The sequence below is a fragment of the Heptranchias perlo genome, chromosome 18, assembly GCF_035084215.1.
Source record: "Heptranchias perlo isolate sHepPer1 chromosome 18, sHepPer1.hap1, whole genome shotgun sequence".
NCBI lineage: Eukaryota > Metazoa > Chordata > Chondrichthyes > Hexanchiformes > Hexanchidae > Heptranchias > Heptranchias perlo.
The window spans coordinates 34,535,926-34,554,584 of record NC_090342.1 but is presented as its reverse complement, the minus strand read 5'-3'; the positions used below and the strand labels follow the sequence as shown (position 1 = coordinate 34,554,584).

At 43.4% G+C, this 18,659-nt stretch overlaps 1 protein-coding gene across 1 annotated transcript in view; it reads left to right on the top strand.

Moving 5' to 3' along the window:
• zgc:136858 (uncharacterized protein LOC678543 homolog) overlaps nt 1–18,659 on the top strand; it is a 65,245-nt gene that overhangs the window by 35,378 nt on the left and 11,208 nt on the right. Inside the window, 6 exon segments of the mRNA XM_068000088.1 lie at nt 183–277; nt 1,878–2,006; nt 2,605–2,719; nt 3,150–3,287; nt 4,821–4,987; nt 6,987–7,075. Of these exon segments, the coding sequence (XP_067856189.1) occupies nt 183–277; nt 1,878–2,006; nt 2,605–2,719; nt 3,150–3,287; nt 4,821–4,987; nt 6,987–7,075 (733 nt within the window).

The window sequence follows — 18,659 nt, the reverse complement described above, 5'->3', positions numbered from 1 at the left end:
GATTAGTCGAACAAAAATGTCTGCCCATTCAGTGCATTTACTGTCACAATAAATTGTCCGGTCCTTTGAGCATTTTGGTAGACCCAGACTACGACCTGTTTTATTCACCAACTATGCCATGGGGTTGGGAGGAGGGAGAGTTTACTGCTGAATAACCAGTGTTATGTCTTTCTTTTTTTCAGACTGTCTAAGTCGTCTGGGGTTGCATCCACTGTTCATCTCCGCCATTGGGACTGATGCCAATGGAGACTCACTTCTTCGCTTCTGCAGTCACATGGTAGGTCATGCCATCATGCTGTGTGTTTAGCTCGGTGTAGGCATTCTTTTCTAAATGTATGAGAAGAATATTACTGTCCTAGGATGTTTTTTGAAGGCAAAATTCCCTCTTTGTAAAGGAGCTTTTCTCCACCTTCCCTTTGCATGGGGAGTGCCCATGCCTCAGCTGAGAAAACAGGCACACTCTCAAGCCCTCTGAGGATGTCAGTCTGAAACTCACCACTAGGTGGCATGAAAGCACAAACCTGGTAGTGTTGTGATTCGACCTTCTCCCACTCTGTGCAGAAGTGCCTTGACACCGCCCCACAGTGGTGTGGCTAGTACTAAGTGTGATGTGGAGATGCCGGTGATGGACTGGGGTTGACAAATGTAAAGAATCTTACAACACCAGGTTATAGTCCAACAATTTTGAACTATAACCTAGTACTAAGTGTGTGAGAGATGGCGAGCTGAAGCTACATCCCAGCACTCCTGTGGGCTGAACACATGGCCCTCCCACATGCTGTGCCGCTACTCTGGCCTCTGTCTGTGATGGTCCAACTACTAACTGATGTCTGGGCCAGTTTCAACCAGTTCAGCAGAACTGACTCGTACTTTATGCCTGCTGCTGTGAAGCAGGGAGGTTTTTGACGGACCTGTCAAGGTGCGCTTGCCTGTGAATATATTAAGCACCAAGGCAGTATGATATGTTCCCTTCAGTAAGTTGGGGGTGAGAGAGAAGGGAGCCTCACTGCGGCCCTCCCTGAGCTGTGATTTATCTACAATAATATGTAAAATAGCACTCCTGTATACTGCATAATGCATCATGGAAACACTACATAACCTTGGTGTGCATTGTACCCCTACATATATTGTACAGCATTACTCTTGTTATGTAGGTATGAGTAACACTTATGTCTATATTATAGAGGGATAATTTTCAACTTACCGCAAGAGCATAAAACTGGCATTGGGCACTCGTTATAAAAAACATTCAATTTTCCTTTCCATTGAAATCATTCTATAACTGGTGCCCGACCCACGATGCAGTTTTGCACTCTGGAGGTAAACAACAACAACTTGCATTTATATAGCGCCTTTAACGTAGTGAAATGTCCCAAGGTGCTTCACGGGAGCATAATCAAACAAAATGTGACACCGAGACACATAAGGAGATATTAGGAAAGCTTGGTCAAAGAGGTAGGTTTTAAGGAGCGTCTTAAAGGAGGAGAGAGCGGTAGAGAGGCAGAGAAGTTATGGGAGGGAATTCCAGAGCTTCGGGTCTAAGCAGCTGAAGACACGGCTGCCAATGGTGGAGCGATTAAAATCTCGGATACACAAGGCCAGAATTGGAGAAGTGTCGAGATCTCAGAGGGTTGTAGGGCTGGAGGAGGTTTACAGAGATAGGGAGGGGCGAGGCCATGGGGGGATTTGAAAACAAGGATGAAAATTTTAAATTTGAGGTGTTGCCAGACCAGTTGAAAATCGCCCCCTCTGTGCTATTGGTCTGTATAACATTACAGCATGTGATTGTAGAATATCACACCATGTGTTACTGGCTGTATTTTGTACAATGCTACCAGACTGCACTCAGATTAACAAATTGTTCACCCTCTTTCCAGGACACCGGTGCTGTGACAATGTTACCAGAACATAGCACGGCTGTGTACTGTGCAGTAGTCACAGCGACTGGAGAGCTGAGCCTTGGCCTTGGAGATATGGACATTCACCGGCAGATAACAGAGCAGTATGTAAGTGAAACCAAGCTCCTCACCCACAATCTACTGCCACTGCCCAAACTGACTGTGTTTGGCCATAAATTTCAGAAACACAACAAATGAGGAATCAAACCAACCTGTTCCCCTCCCAAGTGCTCTCTGGTTTGTGGTAATGAACCATTCAAAGCTGAAGGTCTCAGCTTCAGTTCTTGGCCTGTTTTGTTCATACGGGGAGCGGGCAGGAAATTGGACATGAATTTAGATTTGAGGTTAGGATCAGATCAGCCATGATCTTATTGAATGGCGGAGCAGGCTCGAGGGGCCGATTGGCCTACTCCTGCTCCTATTTCTTATGTTCTTATGTTCTAAGTCAATGAAGAGTTAAATCGGGCGTCCGGCCCAAACCGCCTTGTGCCCACCGTCAGGTTAGGTTAAATTCGGGATTAGGGTATCAAAGTAGAAAAGTAGATAAGTATTGCTGTACAAAACCAGAAACACCCAATATAGAGAGGAATTAAAATGATTTCTGTGGGATATCAACTAAATGCTCCTCACTTTCCCACAGAGTGTGTTCCTATGTATCCCTCAATGTGATTCTTTCTGTATTTCTAGACTGCTTCTTATTTGTTAGGTTTCCAAGTTTGAGGAGCAACTGCGATCAGCCTCATTTGTGTGTATAGATGGGAATATCCCCACATCAACTATAAATTATGTCTGCAGAATTGCGAAAGAACACAGAGTACCAGGTAATGGACTGCACCAGGCACGTGACCAAATCAAGCAGAGTTTTACATCAATTACTCAGGATTTCAAAACAAAAAAATAGTAGTTATGGTTTCCTAATGGATCAGTTGGTGATTACACAGTGTGGTATCATCCCACTGTTCAGTTACTGTTAAAACTACTGCACTCAAGATATTTGTGCAGTGAATAGTACAACGCACCATCGTGTAAATGCCGACTTTTGGTTTCTTTACTGTGTAGCGTAGCAGAACTCTGAGAGCAAAGAGTTTATACCGGCTGCTTGTTCCAACAAAGCCGAGACAGCAATGATGTCCATTTGAAATTCTGCACAGAAAGGCTGATGTTCTGTAGGCAGCAGAAGAAGTGTTCAGAATTGTCGTGGGATGTTCAAGTAAAACACGCCATGTTTCTAATCCAGTGACTTGTTTGTAGTGTTGTACGAGCCGACAGACTTCACCAACGCTTGCAAACCATTCGAATCAGATAGCTGGAAAGCCCTGATGTACACGTCACCCAATCTGATGGAACTGCAGGCAATGAATCAGACGCTCGGATTACCAATACCAGCAGGTAATCATTTCTAAGGATTATATTTTACAACATTTTTCAGACAGGTTAGACATTTAGAACCTAACAGGGATAACATCACTGGATTTACTCTTTTCATGATATATAAATACTGAATTTTATTTATTTTACATTTGGTTGAGAGCGAGACTCAATTTTATTTTTTAAAAAGATATTTCCTCCTCTTCCTGTCTCGTAGTTATCTTTGCATCAATCACACCTTCCTCCCCTGATGCACATGCTGATGGGTAGCTGACTCCCAGGCCTCGGCCAAAGCTGCTTTGAAATTGGCCAGTAGATGACCTTTCTGGGGATTTGACCTCAGGTAGTTACCCCCTATACAACAACAACAACAACAACAACAATGTACATTTATATAGCGCCTTTAATGTACTAAAATGTCCCAAGGCACATCACAGGAGCGTTATCAAACAAAATTCGACAACGAGCCACATAAGGAGATATTAGGTCAGGTGACCAAAATCTTGGTCAAAGAGGTAGGTTTCAAGGAGCAGCTTAAAGGAGGAGAGAGAGCTGGAGAGGTTTAGGGAGCGAATTCCTGAGCTTAGGGCCTAGGCAGCTGAAGGCACGGCCGCCAATGTTGGAGCGATTAAAATCAGGGATGCGCAAGAGGCAAGAATTGGAGGAGCGCAGAGATTTCGGAGAATTGTTGGGCTGGAGGAGGTTACAGTGATAGGGAGGAGCGAGAACATGGAGGGATTTGAAAACAAGGTTGAGAATTTTAAAATCGAGGTGTTCCCAGACTGGGAGTCAATGTAGGTCAGTGAGCACAAGGGTGATGGGTGAACAGGACTTGGTGCGAGAGACTGCTTGTCCTCTGCTGGAGCCACAGAAACAGAGTGCAATCAGGAATCTGCAGGGTGTGAGAACACCCATCCCACAGTCCAGTGGCACAACAGGTCAGAGGTCACATGCTATGTGTCACTGCACTGGGAACTGAGTTGTATTTGTGAGTGCATTTATATAAAGAGTTGTAAAGTAAGAAGGAGAATGGCATGACGCAGCTCAGTAAACACAAAAAAATATATATTTATCCATTTCAGATGAAGCACATTGCCTGTTAAAGCTATTACAAAAATTTTAGGCCCAATGTGTCCCCTTCTCCACCCCCCACTGGGAGGTCAACATTGTGGCTTTGCAGATAGGATGGACCAGGCCATCCACCCGAGCAATGGGAACTCTGGGGTGTTTTGTCCTATCTTTGGACTTCTAATCCTAAACTAGTGGACAGTCTAAACGTGGCTGCCACTTTGTTCTGCTTTTGAACAGCCATTGCATTTGAATGCAGAACAAGTTACTAGTTCTGGGGACAGAAGGCAAAAGTAAATGTTTCTTTTCATTCCAACAGTGTAGATGCAGTGGGCGTGGTGTTGGATATGGTGCTCTGCCAGTGTGAGTGGACAAAGATGTCTGCCATATGTTGGATCTATGAGCTGCTGCACTCAGCATTCACTCTTAGTTTGAACTTTTCTCAGTGTCAATAAGGTTACCATTTAGTTTTCCTCAACTGCACAGAGTTGCCCTCGGTGATGGATGACATCATTGGTGTTGCGCTGGACATGTCACGGCCACTGTTGAAACATCTGCAGTGTGTGATTGTAACCCTGGGGCACCATGGTGTGCTCCTATGTGGCAGAAGTGAAGGAGGAACTATTTCTCTTCAGCCGAAGAAAGCCCCTCAGGTTAGCACTGAAATTGAAACATTTACTCACCGGTGAGTCGCCTGTCATTTCACAAAATGTTGACATATTAATTTTGGTTCTATCTCAAATGTCACACACTTCTTTTGCCAACAAAATGAACAAGTAACCTGCTCCCAGGCCTCCTCGTGAGTAGTCACAATGTGGTATATTACAGGTCAGGTGACCCAATATATAGGACTCCAACATGTTGTCACAGGCCCAAATCTCCCCCCACAGTGAGTCCTCAATCTCTGCTGTGTCACTGAGCATTGGTGCATAATAGAGACTGGGTGTTGCCCTGAAAATACATAGAAGTTACAACATGGAATCAGACCATTTGGCCCAACCACTCCGTGTTGGCGTCTACCTTCACATGAATGAATAATTTGAATTACATTTACCCACCCTGTTTCCATATCCCTTCAACCCCTATTCCTGCATCCATCTATCCAATCTGATCTTGAATGTTGACACATCCTGCCTCAATCACTAACCCTGGAAGTGCATTCCACAGCCTCACAACTCCCTGTGTGAAGACGTTTCTCCTACATTTAACCTTGTATCTATGGCCCGTCGTTCTAGACCTCTCAGCTAATGGAAACAGTCTGCTACTATCGTCAATGTCCCATCCTTTCATAATTTTAAAACACTTCTATTCTATCATCCCATAATCTACCTTGGTCTAATTAAAAGGGACTCAATTTTTCAAGCTCAATTTTTCCTCACACCAGGCAGCATCTGAGTGAATCTGCTCTCTAAAGTGTCAATATCTTTCGTATAGTGTGGATCCCAATACTGCACACTACTTTAAAAGAGGTCTTAAGGTTTTATACAGGCTCATTATTACCGTTGAATTTTATGTTCTACACCTCGAGATAAAAACTAGATTTAGCCTGTTTTGATACCAGCTGCAAATTTCAACACCACTGCCCCTAGTCCTCTATCAAAATCATTGATATACACAGTGAACTGAAGTGGCCCCAGATCTGAACCCTGTGGGACACTGAAAAACTGCCCTTAACTCCTACTCTCTGTTTTCTCCCTTCTAACCAATTTTTAATCCAGTTTGCTACCCTATTATTTTCATATCCCTTAATCTTCTCTAGTAAAGTTCAGGTACACTACATCCTAGCACCTGGAATGCAACAAAGCATCTGGGACTGTCGGTCTGGTCTGCAAAAGATAGTATCAGCCCCTCTCACTGTTTAATCCCCCGTCACTACTGCATTTCTAGCCATGTTGCTAATCTCCGCACCTTGAACATCTCTCTTCATTGGTGCCATTGATATTTATTTTATGGTCCTACCCAGAGACCTCATTTTCCCCACTGGAAGCTAAAGTTTCAAATCTGTTTGAGAGCCTAAGTTTCTCTGTTCTAACCATTCTTTACATCCTTTCCGCACCTCTCGGATAGTCACCCATCTTTCCTCCTCCGCTGACTTGCTCCCTAATTTTCTTTGGTGTGACGACCCTCTCAAACTTTCGCTCCAGGAACTGCTATCACTCTCTAATGTGTTTCCATCTCCTTATTAAGTTCAGAGATTTTAAGCTTGAGCATGTGCACTGGGGACACAGTTAGTCTACTAAGTACCTCCTTCCCCCTCCGCACCTAATTCCCACGATCACCAAATGCCCATTTTAGAGATCCTTCCATTCACTCAATCCGGGTAACCCATCGCCTCCCCCCCCCGACACTCCGGATAACCCACCCCCCTCACTCTGGGTAACCCCCGAACCATCCCTGAGCACTCCGGGTAAATACCCCCCCCCCTCAACGCTCCATGTAAACTCCACCCCCCACACACTCCGGGTAAACACCCCCGCACACACTCCAGGGAACCCCCCACTCCCCACTCCCCACACACTCCGGGGAACCCCCCCACTCCCCACACACTCCGGGGAATCCCCCACACTCTGGGGAACCCTCACACACACTCCGGGTAACCCTCACCCACACAGTGTTTCTGCATCCATTTAAAATGTTTTTGTTCTCTCCCAGAGTGCACCTGGTAAGGTGTGTGCTATCTATTACCCAGCGATTGTTGTTGAGGCAGAAGAAATACTGAATGTATCCGGAGCTGGCGACAGGTAAGAGAATTTACTGTCTTCACCAACCTGCGCATCTGATAACTGTGAACTTTTGTTGGGACTCAGTCAGTGAGCTGAGCTTAGGATAGTTTTCAGATAGAGCACAGGAAGAAAAATATTCTCATTTCAACCCATTTCATTGTGGTAGGGTTTGACACTGATTCTAAGTGAGGTAAATCGCTGATACGTGATGTTGGAATACTAATGTGCAGAAGTTGGATGCAGGTTCACAAATACCGTTTCCCACCTGTGACTGCCCAAACTCAACCATGCCACTGGGGGAGGTATTTGAATTAAGAAATGGCCGTACCTCTGCCTGAGGTTCAACTGGTTAAGACAGCTGAGCCCTACAGATGGGACAATCTCTCAGCTGTGCTGACTTAACGGACTTCCAGCAGGACAGCAGTGGAGGGGAGAACTGGTGATGGTTCCCACTCCTGATTGCAATCCAGTGATCCCCTGCTGAACGTTTGCATGTTTGGTCATCAGGTTTGGACCCCGTGACCCTCACCCCCCCCCCCCCCCCCCCCCGCCCCCGATGATCGAATTGCATGCTGACACTCGCTCACCATCAAGGTTCCTATATGAAATATGGCCACGTTGCTGAGATCCGGAGGATGAGTGGTTTCTTCTGGAACTACATCCAGGCAAGAAGTCAACCTCTTCATGGGAGGGGGTGGGGGTGAATTCCACAGAAATAGTCACAGTAGAAGCTTTTTAAAAGACTAATTGCATTGGGACACTGGAAAGGTTTCATCATCACCATCACCATCTCTTGGCCAGCAAATATAGTAAGGCTAGGAAATTTTGATTGGGCTACAGTTTACGCCATTAGTCGAGTTATGTATCATCATACTGCAAGCTGTGGCACATCCTTCGTTTATCTTACACTGAGTCAAAACATTTTGATTGGAGCAGTCATTTTGAGCTCAAGAAGATCAATTGAAACTATTACCAATTCATGTGATACAGGATGTGGGATTCTCCATTAATATTGTGAAGGAAGCCTGGTTATAACCAGATTCTGTAAAGCAGAGTTTCTAGGTTTTGTCATCTGTAGAAGCTCCATGAAGCATGTAAAGAAATATTGGAAATAAACACACCTCAAAGGGAGAAGGTGACAAATCCTTCAACCTGCCCTCTAATCTCACTTCATTCTGCGGTAGCTGCACCTATCATCTGCCCACCCTAACCACAATACAGTAACGATTTGGAAAGGATTACTTTGAAGAAACAAGGGATTTCCTTTGATTATACAGATTAGCACACAACTTGAGAACTAAAAAAAACACTTGAAGGATGATGTTGATCAGAAAAAAATTAACTGAGAAAACATTGAACGAGTTATTTACCTCAGCAATCATTTCACATTCATTTTCTTCCATATTTCTCGATTAGTTTTTTTTTCCAATTTGCAAAGCCACAGCCATATATGGCAGAAGGGGAACAATTCCATCTCGTCTACCTCACGTGCGTGAGATAGTGATTATACACTGCAAACTTGTTCTTTCATGTTGTCACCTTCTTCCTACCAGCAAGGGGATTGTACAGCGTCCTACCCCTCTGATCGTGGACCGCGAACCCGCCCTCGATAGGAATCATCCACTTACTCAATTTATCGGGGAGTGCCCATCCATCTGGTTGGGGGCGCCTTAAATACGAAGCCTTCCCGTTACAGGGTATTCTCCCCTCCCTCCTCTCCCCCCCCCCCACCCAATTCACCCTTCTATTTAAAACCTATTCTCTGCACTTTTGCTATGTCCATGACCAGGTTCTTGTATGGTCTGGAGATTGCGGTTGCAGGGATGGAATGATCACCAATTCTGTTGGTAGTTGTTCCACAAATAACATTCTGTAGTCCTCCCTTAGTGCTTCTCTTTTTCTTTTGTTCCCCAGAATAATTAGCCAAAATGGTCACATACTGAACTATAATGATGTTGAACAGGCTTATATGACAGACCAAAAAAAGTGTGAGAAAGGGCAGGAACCCTTCTGAGTGCTAAACTAAATCATTTCTGCCTGTACTGTCTGAGGAATATCAATTTAGAGGAACTGGAGAGGAGGGTGTAAAAGAGATTTATTCATCAATTATTTTCCCCAATTCAATGACAGTCTTACTACACAGGCCCAAATTGACAAATAACTCCCAGAACATGCATAAGCTCTGCTCCATTTTTCCTGGTGTTGCTGGGATTTCTTGGATCATCACCGTGTAATTTTAAAGTGAATCAAATTCTTTCTTTCATATGGTAAAGCTATTCCCACAAAGTTAAACCCAAATTTAATTGGACAATGACGTCTCCAACAAATTCAGTGCATTTTAGGAATGAACGGCAACTATACGTACAATCAGTTAATGATCCATGCTACTAAATTCCTACTAATTCATTCCCACTGTATAGAATTTCAGTGGATCCAACCTCTTTTATTTTTACAGCAGTCATGTTATTGGGTAAATGTAACACGTGGATACTGTATCCAAGTTGATGATTCAGTTATCAGCATTTTCACTGCTCGGTGCATGAAGTGTACTCCACTTGTGATACCTTTCCTCTCAGTATTTCAATTGAGTTGCTGGATGAATGATTACAAATAACCTGAAGTACAAAGATTTTTTAATTATCTCGGATGTTTTTATCTGCAGTTTATAGAATTTCTAATTGATGGATAAACCTAAAAGTGAAAACAATTGATGGTAAAGCACCAAAGCTTTTATCAGGAATTTCTGTGGGACTCCCAGTGGTTGGAGTGAGCAAGCACCCCTTCTATCTCTGGCCCTCTCCACATATGTTTGCTGTCACAGTGATGCACATAATTCTTGGAAGAAATGCCGTATTGCTGTCACTGTGTGAATGGATCTCATTCTCTGTCCAATTAACCCAATATCTTAGTCACTAAGATTGAGGCCATCTGTTCAGTTGCCTCTGCTGTTTCCCCCCTTCTGCTTGCCCATCAACCCCTGCCCCCAGCAAGGTTCCCTCCTGCCCCAGCGCTGATACTTTCTTTAGTTTCTTTCCCATCTCCCCTCATGCCCTCTCCGACGTCACCTTGTCCTCGAGACCCACTTCTTGCTCCCTTGACTCCATTCCCATTAAACTCTGACCACCCAACTTCCCTTCCTAGATCCCATGCTCGCTGACATTGTAAATGGCTCCTTCTCCTCATGTACTGTCCCTATCCCTTTCAAAACAGCTATCATCAACCTCTCAAGAACCCCCTCCACCCTTGCAAACTTTTGCCCCATTACTAACTTCCCCATCCTCTCGAAAATCCTTGAAAGTGATGTTGCCCCCCAACTCCGTGCCCATCTTTCCCGCAACTCCATGTTTGAATCTCTCTAATCAAGTTTCCCCCTGCCACAGTACTGAACGAGCCCAAATCAAAGTCACAAATGACATTCTCTGTGATTCTGACTGTGACCGTGGTGCATTATCTCTTCTCATCTTCCTCAACCTTTCTGCAGCCTTTGACATGGTCAACCACACCATCCTCCTCCAATGCCTCTCCTCCGTTGCCCAGTTCACTGCGACTACCCTTGCTTGGTTCCACTCTTAGCTATACAATTGTATCCCCAGCATTGGCTTTTCCTGTTACTTCTGGAGATCCCAATGATCTATCCTTGGCCCACTCTTCCCCCTCATCTAAATGTTTCCCCTTGGTGCCATCATCCGAAGATGATGGGGTCAGCTTCCGCATGTACACTGATGACACCCAGCTCAACCTCTCCTACCACCTCTCTTGACCCCTCCACTGCCTCTGTGTTGTCAGACTGCTTCTGTGACATCTAGTCTTGAATGAGCTGCAATTTCCTCCTGTTAAACATTGGGAAGGCCAAAGCCATCGTATTCGGCCCCCACCACAAACCCTTGCCACCAATTCCATTCCCCTCCCCAGTCACTGACTCATGCTGAACCAGACAGTTCACAACATCGGTATCCTATCTGACCCAAAGCTGAGCTTGAGACCCCATATCCTCTTCATCACAAAGGCCGCCTATTTCCACCTCTGTTTCATTGCCCACCTCTGCCCCTGTGTAGACCCATTTGCTGCTGAAACCCTCATCCGTGCCTCTCTTATCCCCTGACTATTCCAATGCTCTCCTGGCCAGCCTCCCATCCTCCATATTCTGTAAAATTCAGGAGTGAAAGGAAGCACCAATTTTGAGCAGCAAAATTTGTGCAGCACCTATAAGAGCAGGGACATTTATTGGGGAAGCCTTTAAGCCTCAAAATCCACAAGTGACTAGCATAAAAAAGTGTGCCCCATCTGCATTCAGTTTCTCCTAATGAGCTGAGGATCCCTTTAATGTACACTTAAAATGGCTACCTCCCGACTTCTACCGCCCATGTTTAGTGGCCGAGGACAGGAACGGGCGATAATCCAGCAGGTCGAGACAAAAATAGCATTGTGGAGTTGTAACTAAGTCATCTGACCTTGATTAACATTCATTAGGTTGCTGCCCATTTCCAGTGGGAGCTCCAACTCCCTAGATCAAGGTCTACCCAAAAATCCAAGAGGGCAGCAATCATAAGTAGCAAAGTGGTAAGTCGGAGCTTCAACCTGTTGTTATTTTGGTCTAGTTACCACTCCATTTTGAAGTGCAAGTTGAGCATTAGGGACACGAAAATCCTATAGTGGCACATCCTATACTTGATCAGGGAGTGCTTGATGGGGCAATGTAGACGGAGCTTTGCTCTGTCTCTAACTCATGCTATACCTCACCTGGGAGTGCTAGACGGTGCAACTGGGTATAAAAAAAGAAAACGTGTTCCGTTCCGTAAATACCCTTATTTCCTTACAAGTTCATAATTGTATTAGAATTTGGAAGAAGAAAGTTTGCATTGCCCACAATCGGTGACAGCCTATTCACTGCACTCACCAGCATTACCACTGTTACCACTGGACGTGTACAGCACTGGCAAGGTCCACTTCAAAGAGGTCTGGACAGCGCTTGTGTGACGTGCTGGTTTCCCTCAGTATAGCTTGACTGGAAACAACCAGGCATCATTTTGTTGGGGGGTTTCGGCTGCCTGCGAGGGAGATGTGCTCCTTTATCCTCTGCAAGCCTTGTGGCTCCGCAGGCTCAAAACCTGGCAGCAGTTCAGAGCGAATTTACTCGGGATTAATGGAAGCTGTACAGTTAAGCCAACTCACAGCAAAGGCGTCATCAGGATCTATCCAAACTGGTCGAAATGTACATAATTGCGTAAAATAAAACATTCTAGAAAAGTAATTTATATATAGTCTGAATGTGGTGCAAAACACCCTAGTTACAAAACTGAAGCTGCAAAATTCCTGCCCGATGCGCTTTTGGCTAGAGTTCTAATGAATATCAGAGCACGTGGTGTGTGGAGCAGAGGACTGAGGGCAGTAATCAGCCCGAAGCCCCTCAGCACACTGAAACGTTCATCATTGCTGCCATCTGTAACACAACACATTAACAGCCACTTTCTCTAATCAATGAGGTGGTAGATTGTGTTCTTCTTCTTGGAACTAACCGATCATCGGTTTGCATCCCAGAATTCCCTCAAACATGTACATCCCTTGGTGATCTACACTTGACCGAACTGCAGCCACATTAAAACAAATCGCTCCAGATCGTGTTTCACATTTTAAGAAAAGAAGCCTAAAGTGACGGTGCATTGAATTTATTTTAATTTATAACTGAATTCTTGATAAATGAAGAGTTTTATGGTTAATTCATATTAAATGGAATTAAACATTTGAAAGCGAATTGGAGTTGCACCTTATTTGCTTGTAGGCCTTATAGGCAGAGTTAGGCTCCAGTGATAAAATATAACACAGAAGTATTTTCTATAAGAATGCTGTTCGTGCCTATGCCTCTCTGTATTCTTTGCCTTCCTGTCACATTTGTCTTCCTTAATTCCCTCTCAAACATTCTTGGTTCCTCCTTGCTCACCACAGTCAATGTTTTTCACTGTTTGTCATCACGGCAATAGCAACGGATCTTGCTGTGCTTAAGCCTGCACTTTTTGTTAATCGCTCCCATCCACCTAAACGCATTCATTGGATGCTAATATGTCTGCGGTTTCAAAAATGTGAAACTCAGCAACTTACGCATACGTTTGTTAAATCCTTAGGCAGTAATCTCAGATCACTGGCCTCCGCACCGCTGCATAATGTCATTTTTTTAATAAATCTTAGTACTGATGGTCAACTGGAGTTTTCTCTTTCAACTTTTAAAATTGACTTGTAATTATTAGTGAATTATTATTTCTATAACGTAAGGTAAAGGAAGCTTACGGTATTTTTCTTCTTCAACTGCCAGCCTTGCGAAATCCAATCTCAGATTGGGTAAGAATGAGGTTTGAATTAATAGAGACAAAGGCTCTACAGATTTTCCTGTTTCAAAAAATAAATGAATTGGGTCAGTGAAGTGGGGAATGTTGGCTGCACAACCAACTGCCTCCTTAAAGCCCTGTTCCCTCCACCCTCACCTCCAGCAAGTGCAAGGAGCTCCTGGATTCTTTGTTCATTGGTTCTTTGAAATCATCTGGTCTCTTTCCTCTGCTGCTTCCCCCTTCTCCTTGCCCATCAAGCCAAACCTCCTCCCAGTTCCCCTCCTGTCATAGCCCTAAACTCCCATGTCTCTCTAGTTTCTCTCACATCTCCCTCCATGCCCTCTCCAAGCTCACCGCCTCACAAAGACTGCCTACTTCCACCTTCTTAACATTCTTTGCATCTGCTCTGACCTCAGTCTATGTGCCACTGAAACCCTCATTCATGCTTTGTCACCTCCAGACTCGACTATTCCAATGCTCTCCGCAACAGCCCCCCGACCTCCACCTTCCATAAATTTCACCTCACCAAACACTCTGCTGTCCATATCCTATCCTGCACCAAGTCCCATTCACCCATAACCCCAGTTTTCACTGATATACATTGGCTCCCAGTGCCCCAATACCTCAAATTTAAAATTCTCATCCTATTTATAAATCCTGTCATGGCCTTCCCACTCCTGATTTCCATAAACTCCTCCATCCCTACAACGCTTCCCTCAAACTCTCCATCCACCTCCCGTCGCCCTACCTTTGAAGGCCGAGCTTTCAGCCATCTAGGCCCCATGCCATGGAAATCCCCCACCCAGCCCTCTCCGTCTGTCCACATTCCTCTCCTTTCAGACCCTCCTTAAGATCTACCTCTTTGATTTGACCAAGCTTTTGGTCACCCTCTTAATATCTCCTTCTTTGGCTTGGCGTCAGTTTCTCCTTACAGCTCTGTGAAGCACCTTGGGACGTATTTCTATGTCAAAGGCACTAAATAAATGCAAGTAGTTGTTGTGGCAGCATTTAGTGATTCCAGGCTAGGTGTAGCACAGGTTACATGCAGACCAAAGCTTTTTTATTCTCTGTCCCAATAATGTGCCTTTATTCCAACCCAAGAAAACCACCCACTGTTGCATTAATGTAACACTTCCATTTGTCACACTAGCAATCCACATAACTCAAGTAAGACAGTGAAGTTATGGTCAGTTTTGAGTTGATGTTGCTCAAACTCATTTTCACATGGAATCTTTACAGCCAGCAGAGATAGAAAAGACTTTGATTTCATTAGCCTGGGATGGATTCAGACCCAGGGTTTGAAGATGAATGGTCATCCTTGGCACTGTCCCAGACGTCTCTTCATAGGCCTGACCTCTCATTTAGTTGTCTTAATTTTGTTACCAGAGTTCTTACTTCCAGTCTTCATTGTCCACTATGATGTTATCTACTCTCCATCCATCTGCCTGCATGTTATTGTCAATTCAATAACTCAAGGGATCCTTTATAAAAAGATCTTTGGCAAACCTGTTTTGGTTTGTTTACAAATGTACAACTCAGCGACATAAATTGCACTGAAATAAGTCATTGTGCCTTGCATGGTATCATAAGGACAAAAATGGTGTGCAGATCTATTGGATCTTTGCTGTCCTCAAACATTAAAAGTTAGCCAAACACCTTATGATGAGAGCAGAGCCCTTTAAAAACCAGTATACTGGTTTTAACCAAACTTCAAAAGTGCCCTGTCACTCTATACTAGGTTTTGAAAATTGATCTGCTTGGAAAAGCCTTGGAATTCATTTAGCAGGTGTACAAGTAACTGTCATCTCACCAAGCTTTCAGCAAGCTTCATAAAGTGTAGTCCAGTCATTAGAGTGTAAGGGGATACACACTCTTTAGACAAGTGACAGTGCACCAGCAATGTGCTGCCTAACTTCAAAAGTTATTGAGAGATTGTCACAAAACCTAGTGTTCCGACCTGATCCTAGACTCAAAAAAAAATTAGCATGGGATGCTTCCAAAATTTTGGACTTGTGCTTCATCTCTCTGACACAGCATGAAATTTATGCTTTAACAATTATATCTGAATTGTGAGCACTGACACAGAATTAACAGGATCCAATTGCTGAAATAGCACTTGCTTGATTTCTGTCCGCTTAAAATAACGTTGAACTCTTGGCAGTACAGTGCCATGGGGCACCAACATGCTGTGCCAAAATGTTCTGCTGTCCTCCTGCTCAATGCCAAGTTTCCAATCTCTACTGTGCTACCATGGGGAAAGGCTGAGGGGAAGGCAGCACTCTCCCATTGGGAGGAAGAGGAATCTCAAGGAGCCATTTTAGCTGACTTGTTAATGGCTGTTTTTTACAGAAGGAGGAAGTCACCCTGTCACATTCCCAAAGGGGGCAGACAAAGGTTCCCTCCACCTCTCCATGTGCCACTCTACGTTTCCAACCACTGCTCCAGATCGGCATTCCATTCTGGGATAAGGTTAAAACGATTGAGCCTCTTAATCTAGCCCCACCAAATCCATTTAATCATCTGAATCTTAATCTAACAAAGTCCATACTGTAGTTTGGGCACCACGTCCAGTATATTATACACAGATGAGGGGAAATGGTGCACAAGGCCCTCATCATGTAACATCTCCTACAACCTCCCCATCACCCAGTGAACCAGCTGAAGGATAAGAATTATTTGTCCATAACTGGAAGGACTAATTGGCCCTTTAATTACCACCCTTCTGAGATGCCCGATTCTGATTTAACATGATAAGTGTAAAGCCATCCCAGTATACTTGACAAGGTGACTGATAATCAGCTGAACCACGTCTCAAAGGCACATTGCTCCTTTTATCTCCAGAGTATGTGTGTCCTATTTGCACAAATGTTACAAGATAAGCATATAGATGGAAGTGATACTGTGGCACAGTTATGACTTGAGATTTGCCCTAGTCAGTTTTGTATCCTGATAGTTTCCTGATCCTATCCATTATCGAGTTTCCTGATCCTATCCATTATCGAGTTTCCTGATCCTATCCATCATGGAAGTGAGACTTGAAGTGTTTCTGGTTGAGTCTTCTGGGAAAAGGATGATGAGATCTATGACAGGGGGATCCAGCAACGGTTCAATCATAGGATTGCCCGCAGTTACAGAAGAGATCTGCAAGATGGTAGAAAAAGAGAGGTTCGGGAGAGGAGAAATGGAAGGAAAGAAAGAAAATTGTAGAGAAACGTATATTGGAACCAAAAAATAAAACAAAACAACTGCACAACAAGAAAATGTTATTTTAATTAAGAAACATTGGAGGGGTGGACTGCAGCATTGGCTGGATTACGGGAGATGCCATTGCCCTGAATCAGTACTGATGTGCAGCTTAGTGGTAAAGACATTCACAAGAAGAAACAGTCTCTTGGAAAGGAATAGTAATGAGCTAGTGCTAATGCACTGGTTTGTAGTGGGGTTAATTCATTCATTGCTCCTTTAGAAATATTTATGAAACTGATCCACTTAAAACAGTTTAACCTCATGTATTAGGGAAGTTTGGACATCCACCAAATTTCTCATCATTAGATTGATATTTTCTAATAACCTATAAAAACTTTTTTTTTCATCCTAGCATACATTTTCATCATTATATTACAGAGAACACTAAAACTAAAATGCATTTAAGTGGGCTGAAGAGGCAGAAATGAAGCCAAATTTTACATTTTAACACTTGAATTTCATTTGACTTAATACTAGAGTTGTAGGGGTTTCTACTTTCACAGGACCTTAAATTCAATCATGTACTGCAAATGGTGCTAAATTGGATGGAAAATGTATGCTAGGATGAAAAAAAAAGTTTTTATAGGTTATTAGAAAATATCAATCTAATGATGAGAAATTTGGTGGATGTCCAAACTTCCCTAATACATGAGGTTAAACTGTTTTAAGTGGATCAGTTTCATAAATATTTCTAAAGGAGCAATGAATGAATTAACCCCACTACAAACCAGTGCATTAGCACTAGCTCATTACTATTCCTTTCCAAGAGACTGTTTCTTCTTGTGAATGTCTTTACCACTAAGCTGCACATCAGTACTGATTCACTTTGTGACACTTGGCTAAGTCTTTGCAGAGCTCAGTGTGGATTGAAATTGACTTTTAAAAACACAAGTAGACTTTCTTTCATCCTAAGATTACTCTAACAGAATCATACAAGTTAAACCCAAGCTCTTAAGTCAGTACGTAACAATTCTTGAATAGTCTCGAAGTGGTGCATAGCCCTTGCAGGATCTCCTGCTTTCACACTATCATTAATAGGCCACACTTTGTCTGGTTCCCTTTAAGGCATTTTGAAAAGAGTTTACAGCATCTTATATACGTGAATTGTAAGGTTATGAAGCAAGAAATGATCAAGTACCTGGAATCCTTGGCTATAGATCTTCAAGCACCATGTTGCTTTAGCAACCAGAAATATTTTATCACAGGATAGAGCACGAAGGAGGGAAGAATCACACTGTATTTTATAAAACACTGTCCAGCCGGATTCAGTATATAGTGTGAAGGATGGATAGTCAACATTCCCAAGATCTCTGGTTCCTCTTCTCTGGCTCATAGTGGTACAGCCCAGTTACAGTGACAAACTTTGGCTTATGCAATGGTATTAAACCAGTTTATTATGTAGAACTACTCCCAACATTAACAGAGAAGATCCAGGCCTTCATCCACTGAGCAGCCACCAAAATGTCATTTCTTCAAGGCCTCTCTCATTAAATATCTTTCTCCCTTTTCTCTATTATTCTGTAGAAATCCAGTGGTTTACTGATCTTCAGTCAGACTCTTTCTTGTAATCTTTTAAAACTCCCTCTGCACCAAGTCTCACACTTCCAATGGCTTTTGCATTGTCTGACCAATTTCCATCACAGGAAGTTGAGTTTTCCCAGAATTCTTCAGGCACAAACTCTCCCACTCCACTGAGTAAATGTCAATAATTATGGATCAGGAGAGCTCTTTCACTTCAACAGCTCTGTTATCAGTTGTGTTGAATAGTTCTGTCACATTGTTTTATCATGCTTATATTTTTTAGCTCCCTTGTCTAGTTTTATCATATAGTTCTAGTAGTCAGTTTTGTTGCATACTTCTTTCCGTCCATTACTTTGATAGATTGTACACATAACCTCATCCTGCTAAGATGGGTTTTTAATGATTCACATTGCCCTGTCCACCTATTAATAAGGTTCTATGCTTTTTTTATCCACCAATTAATACAGTTCTACACTGCTCTGTCAATTGGTTTATACAGTTCTATGCTACTCTAT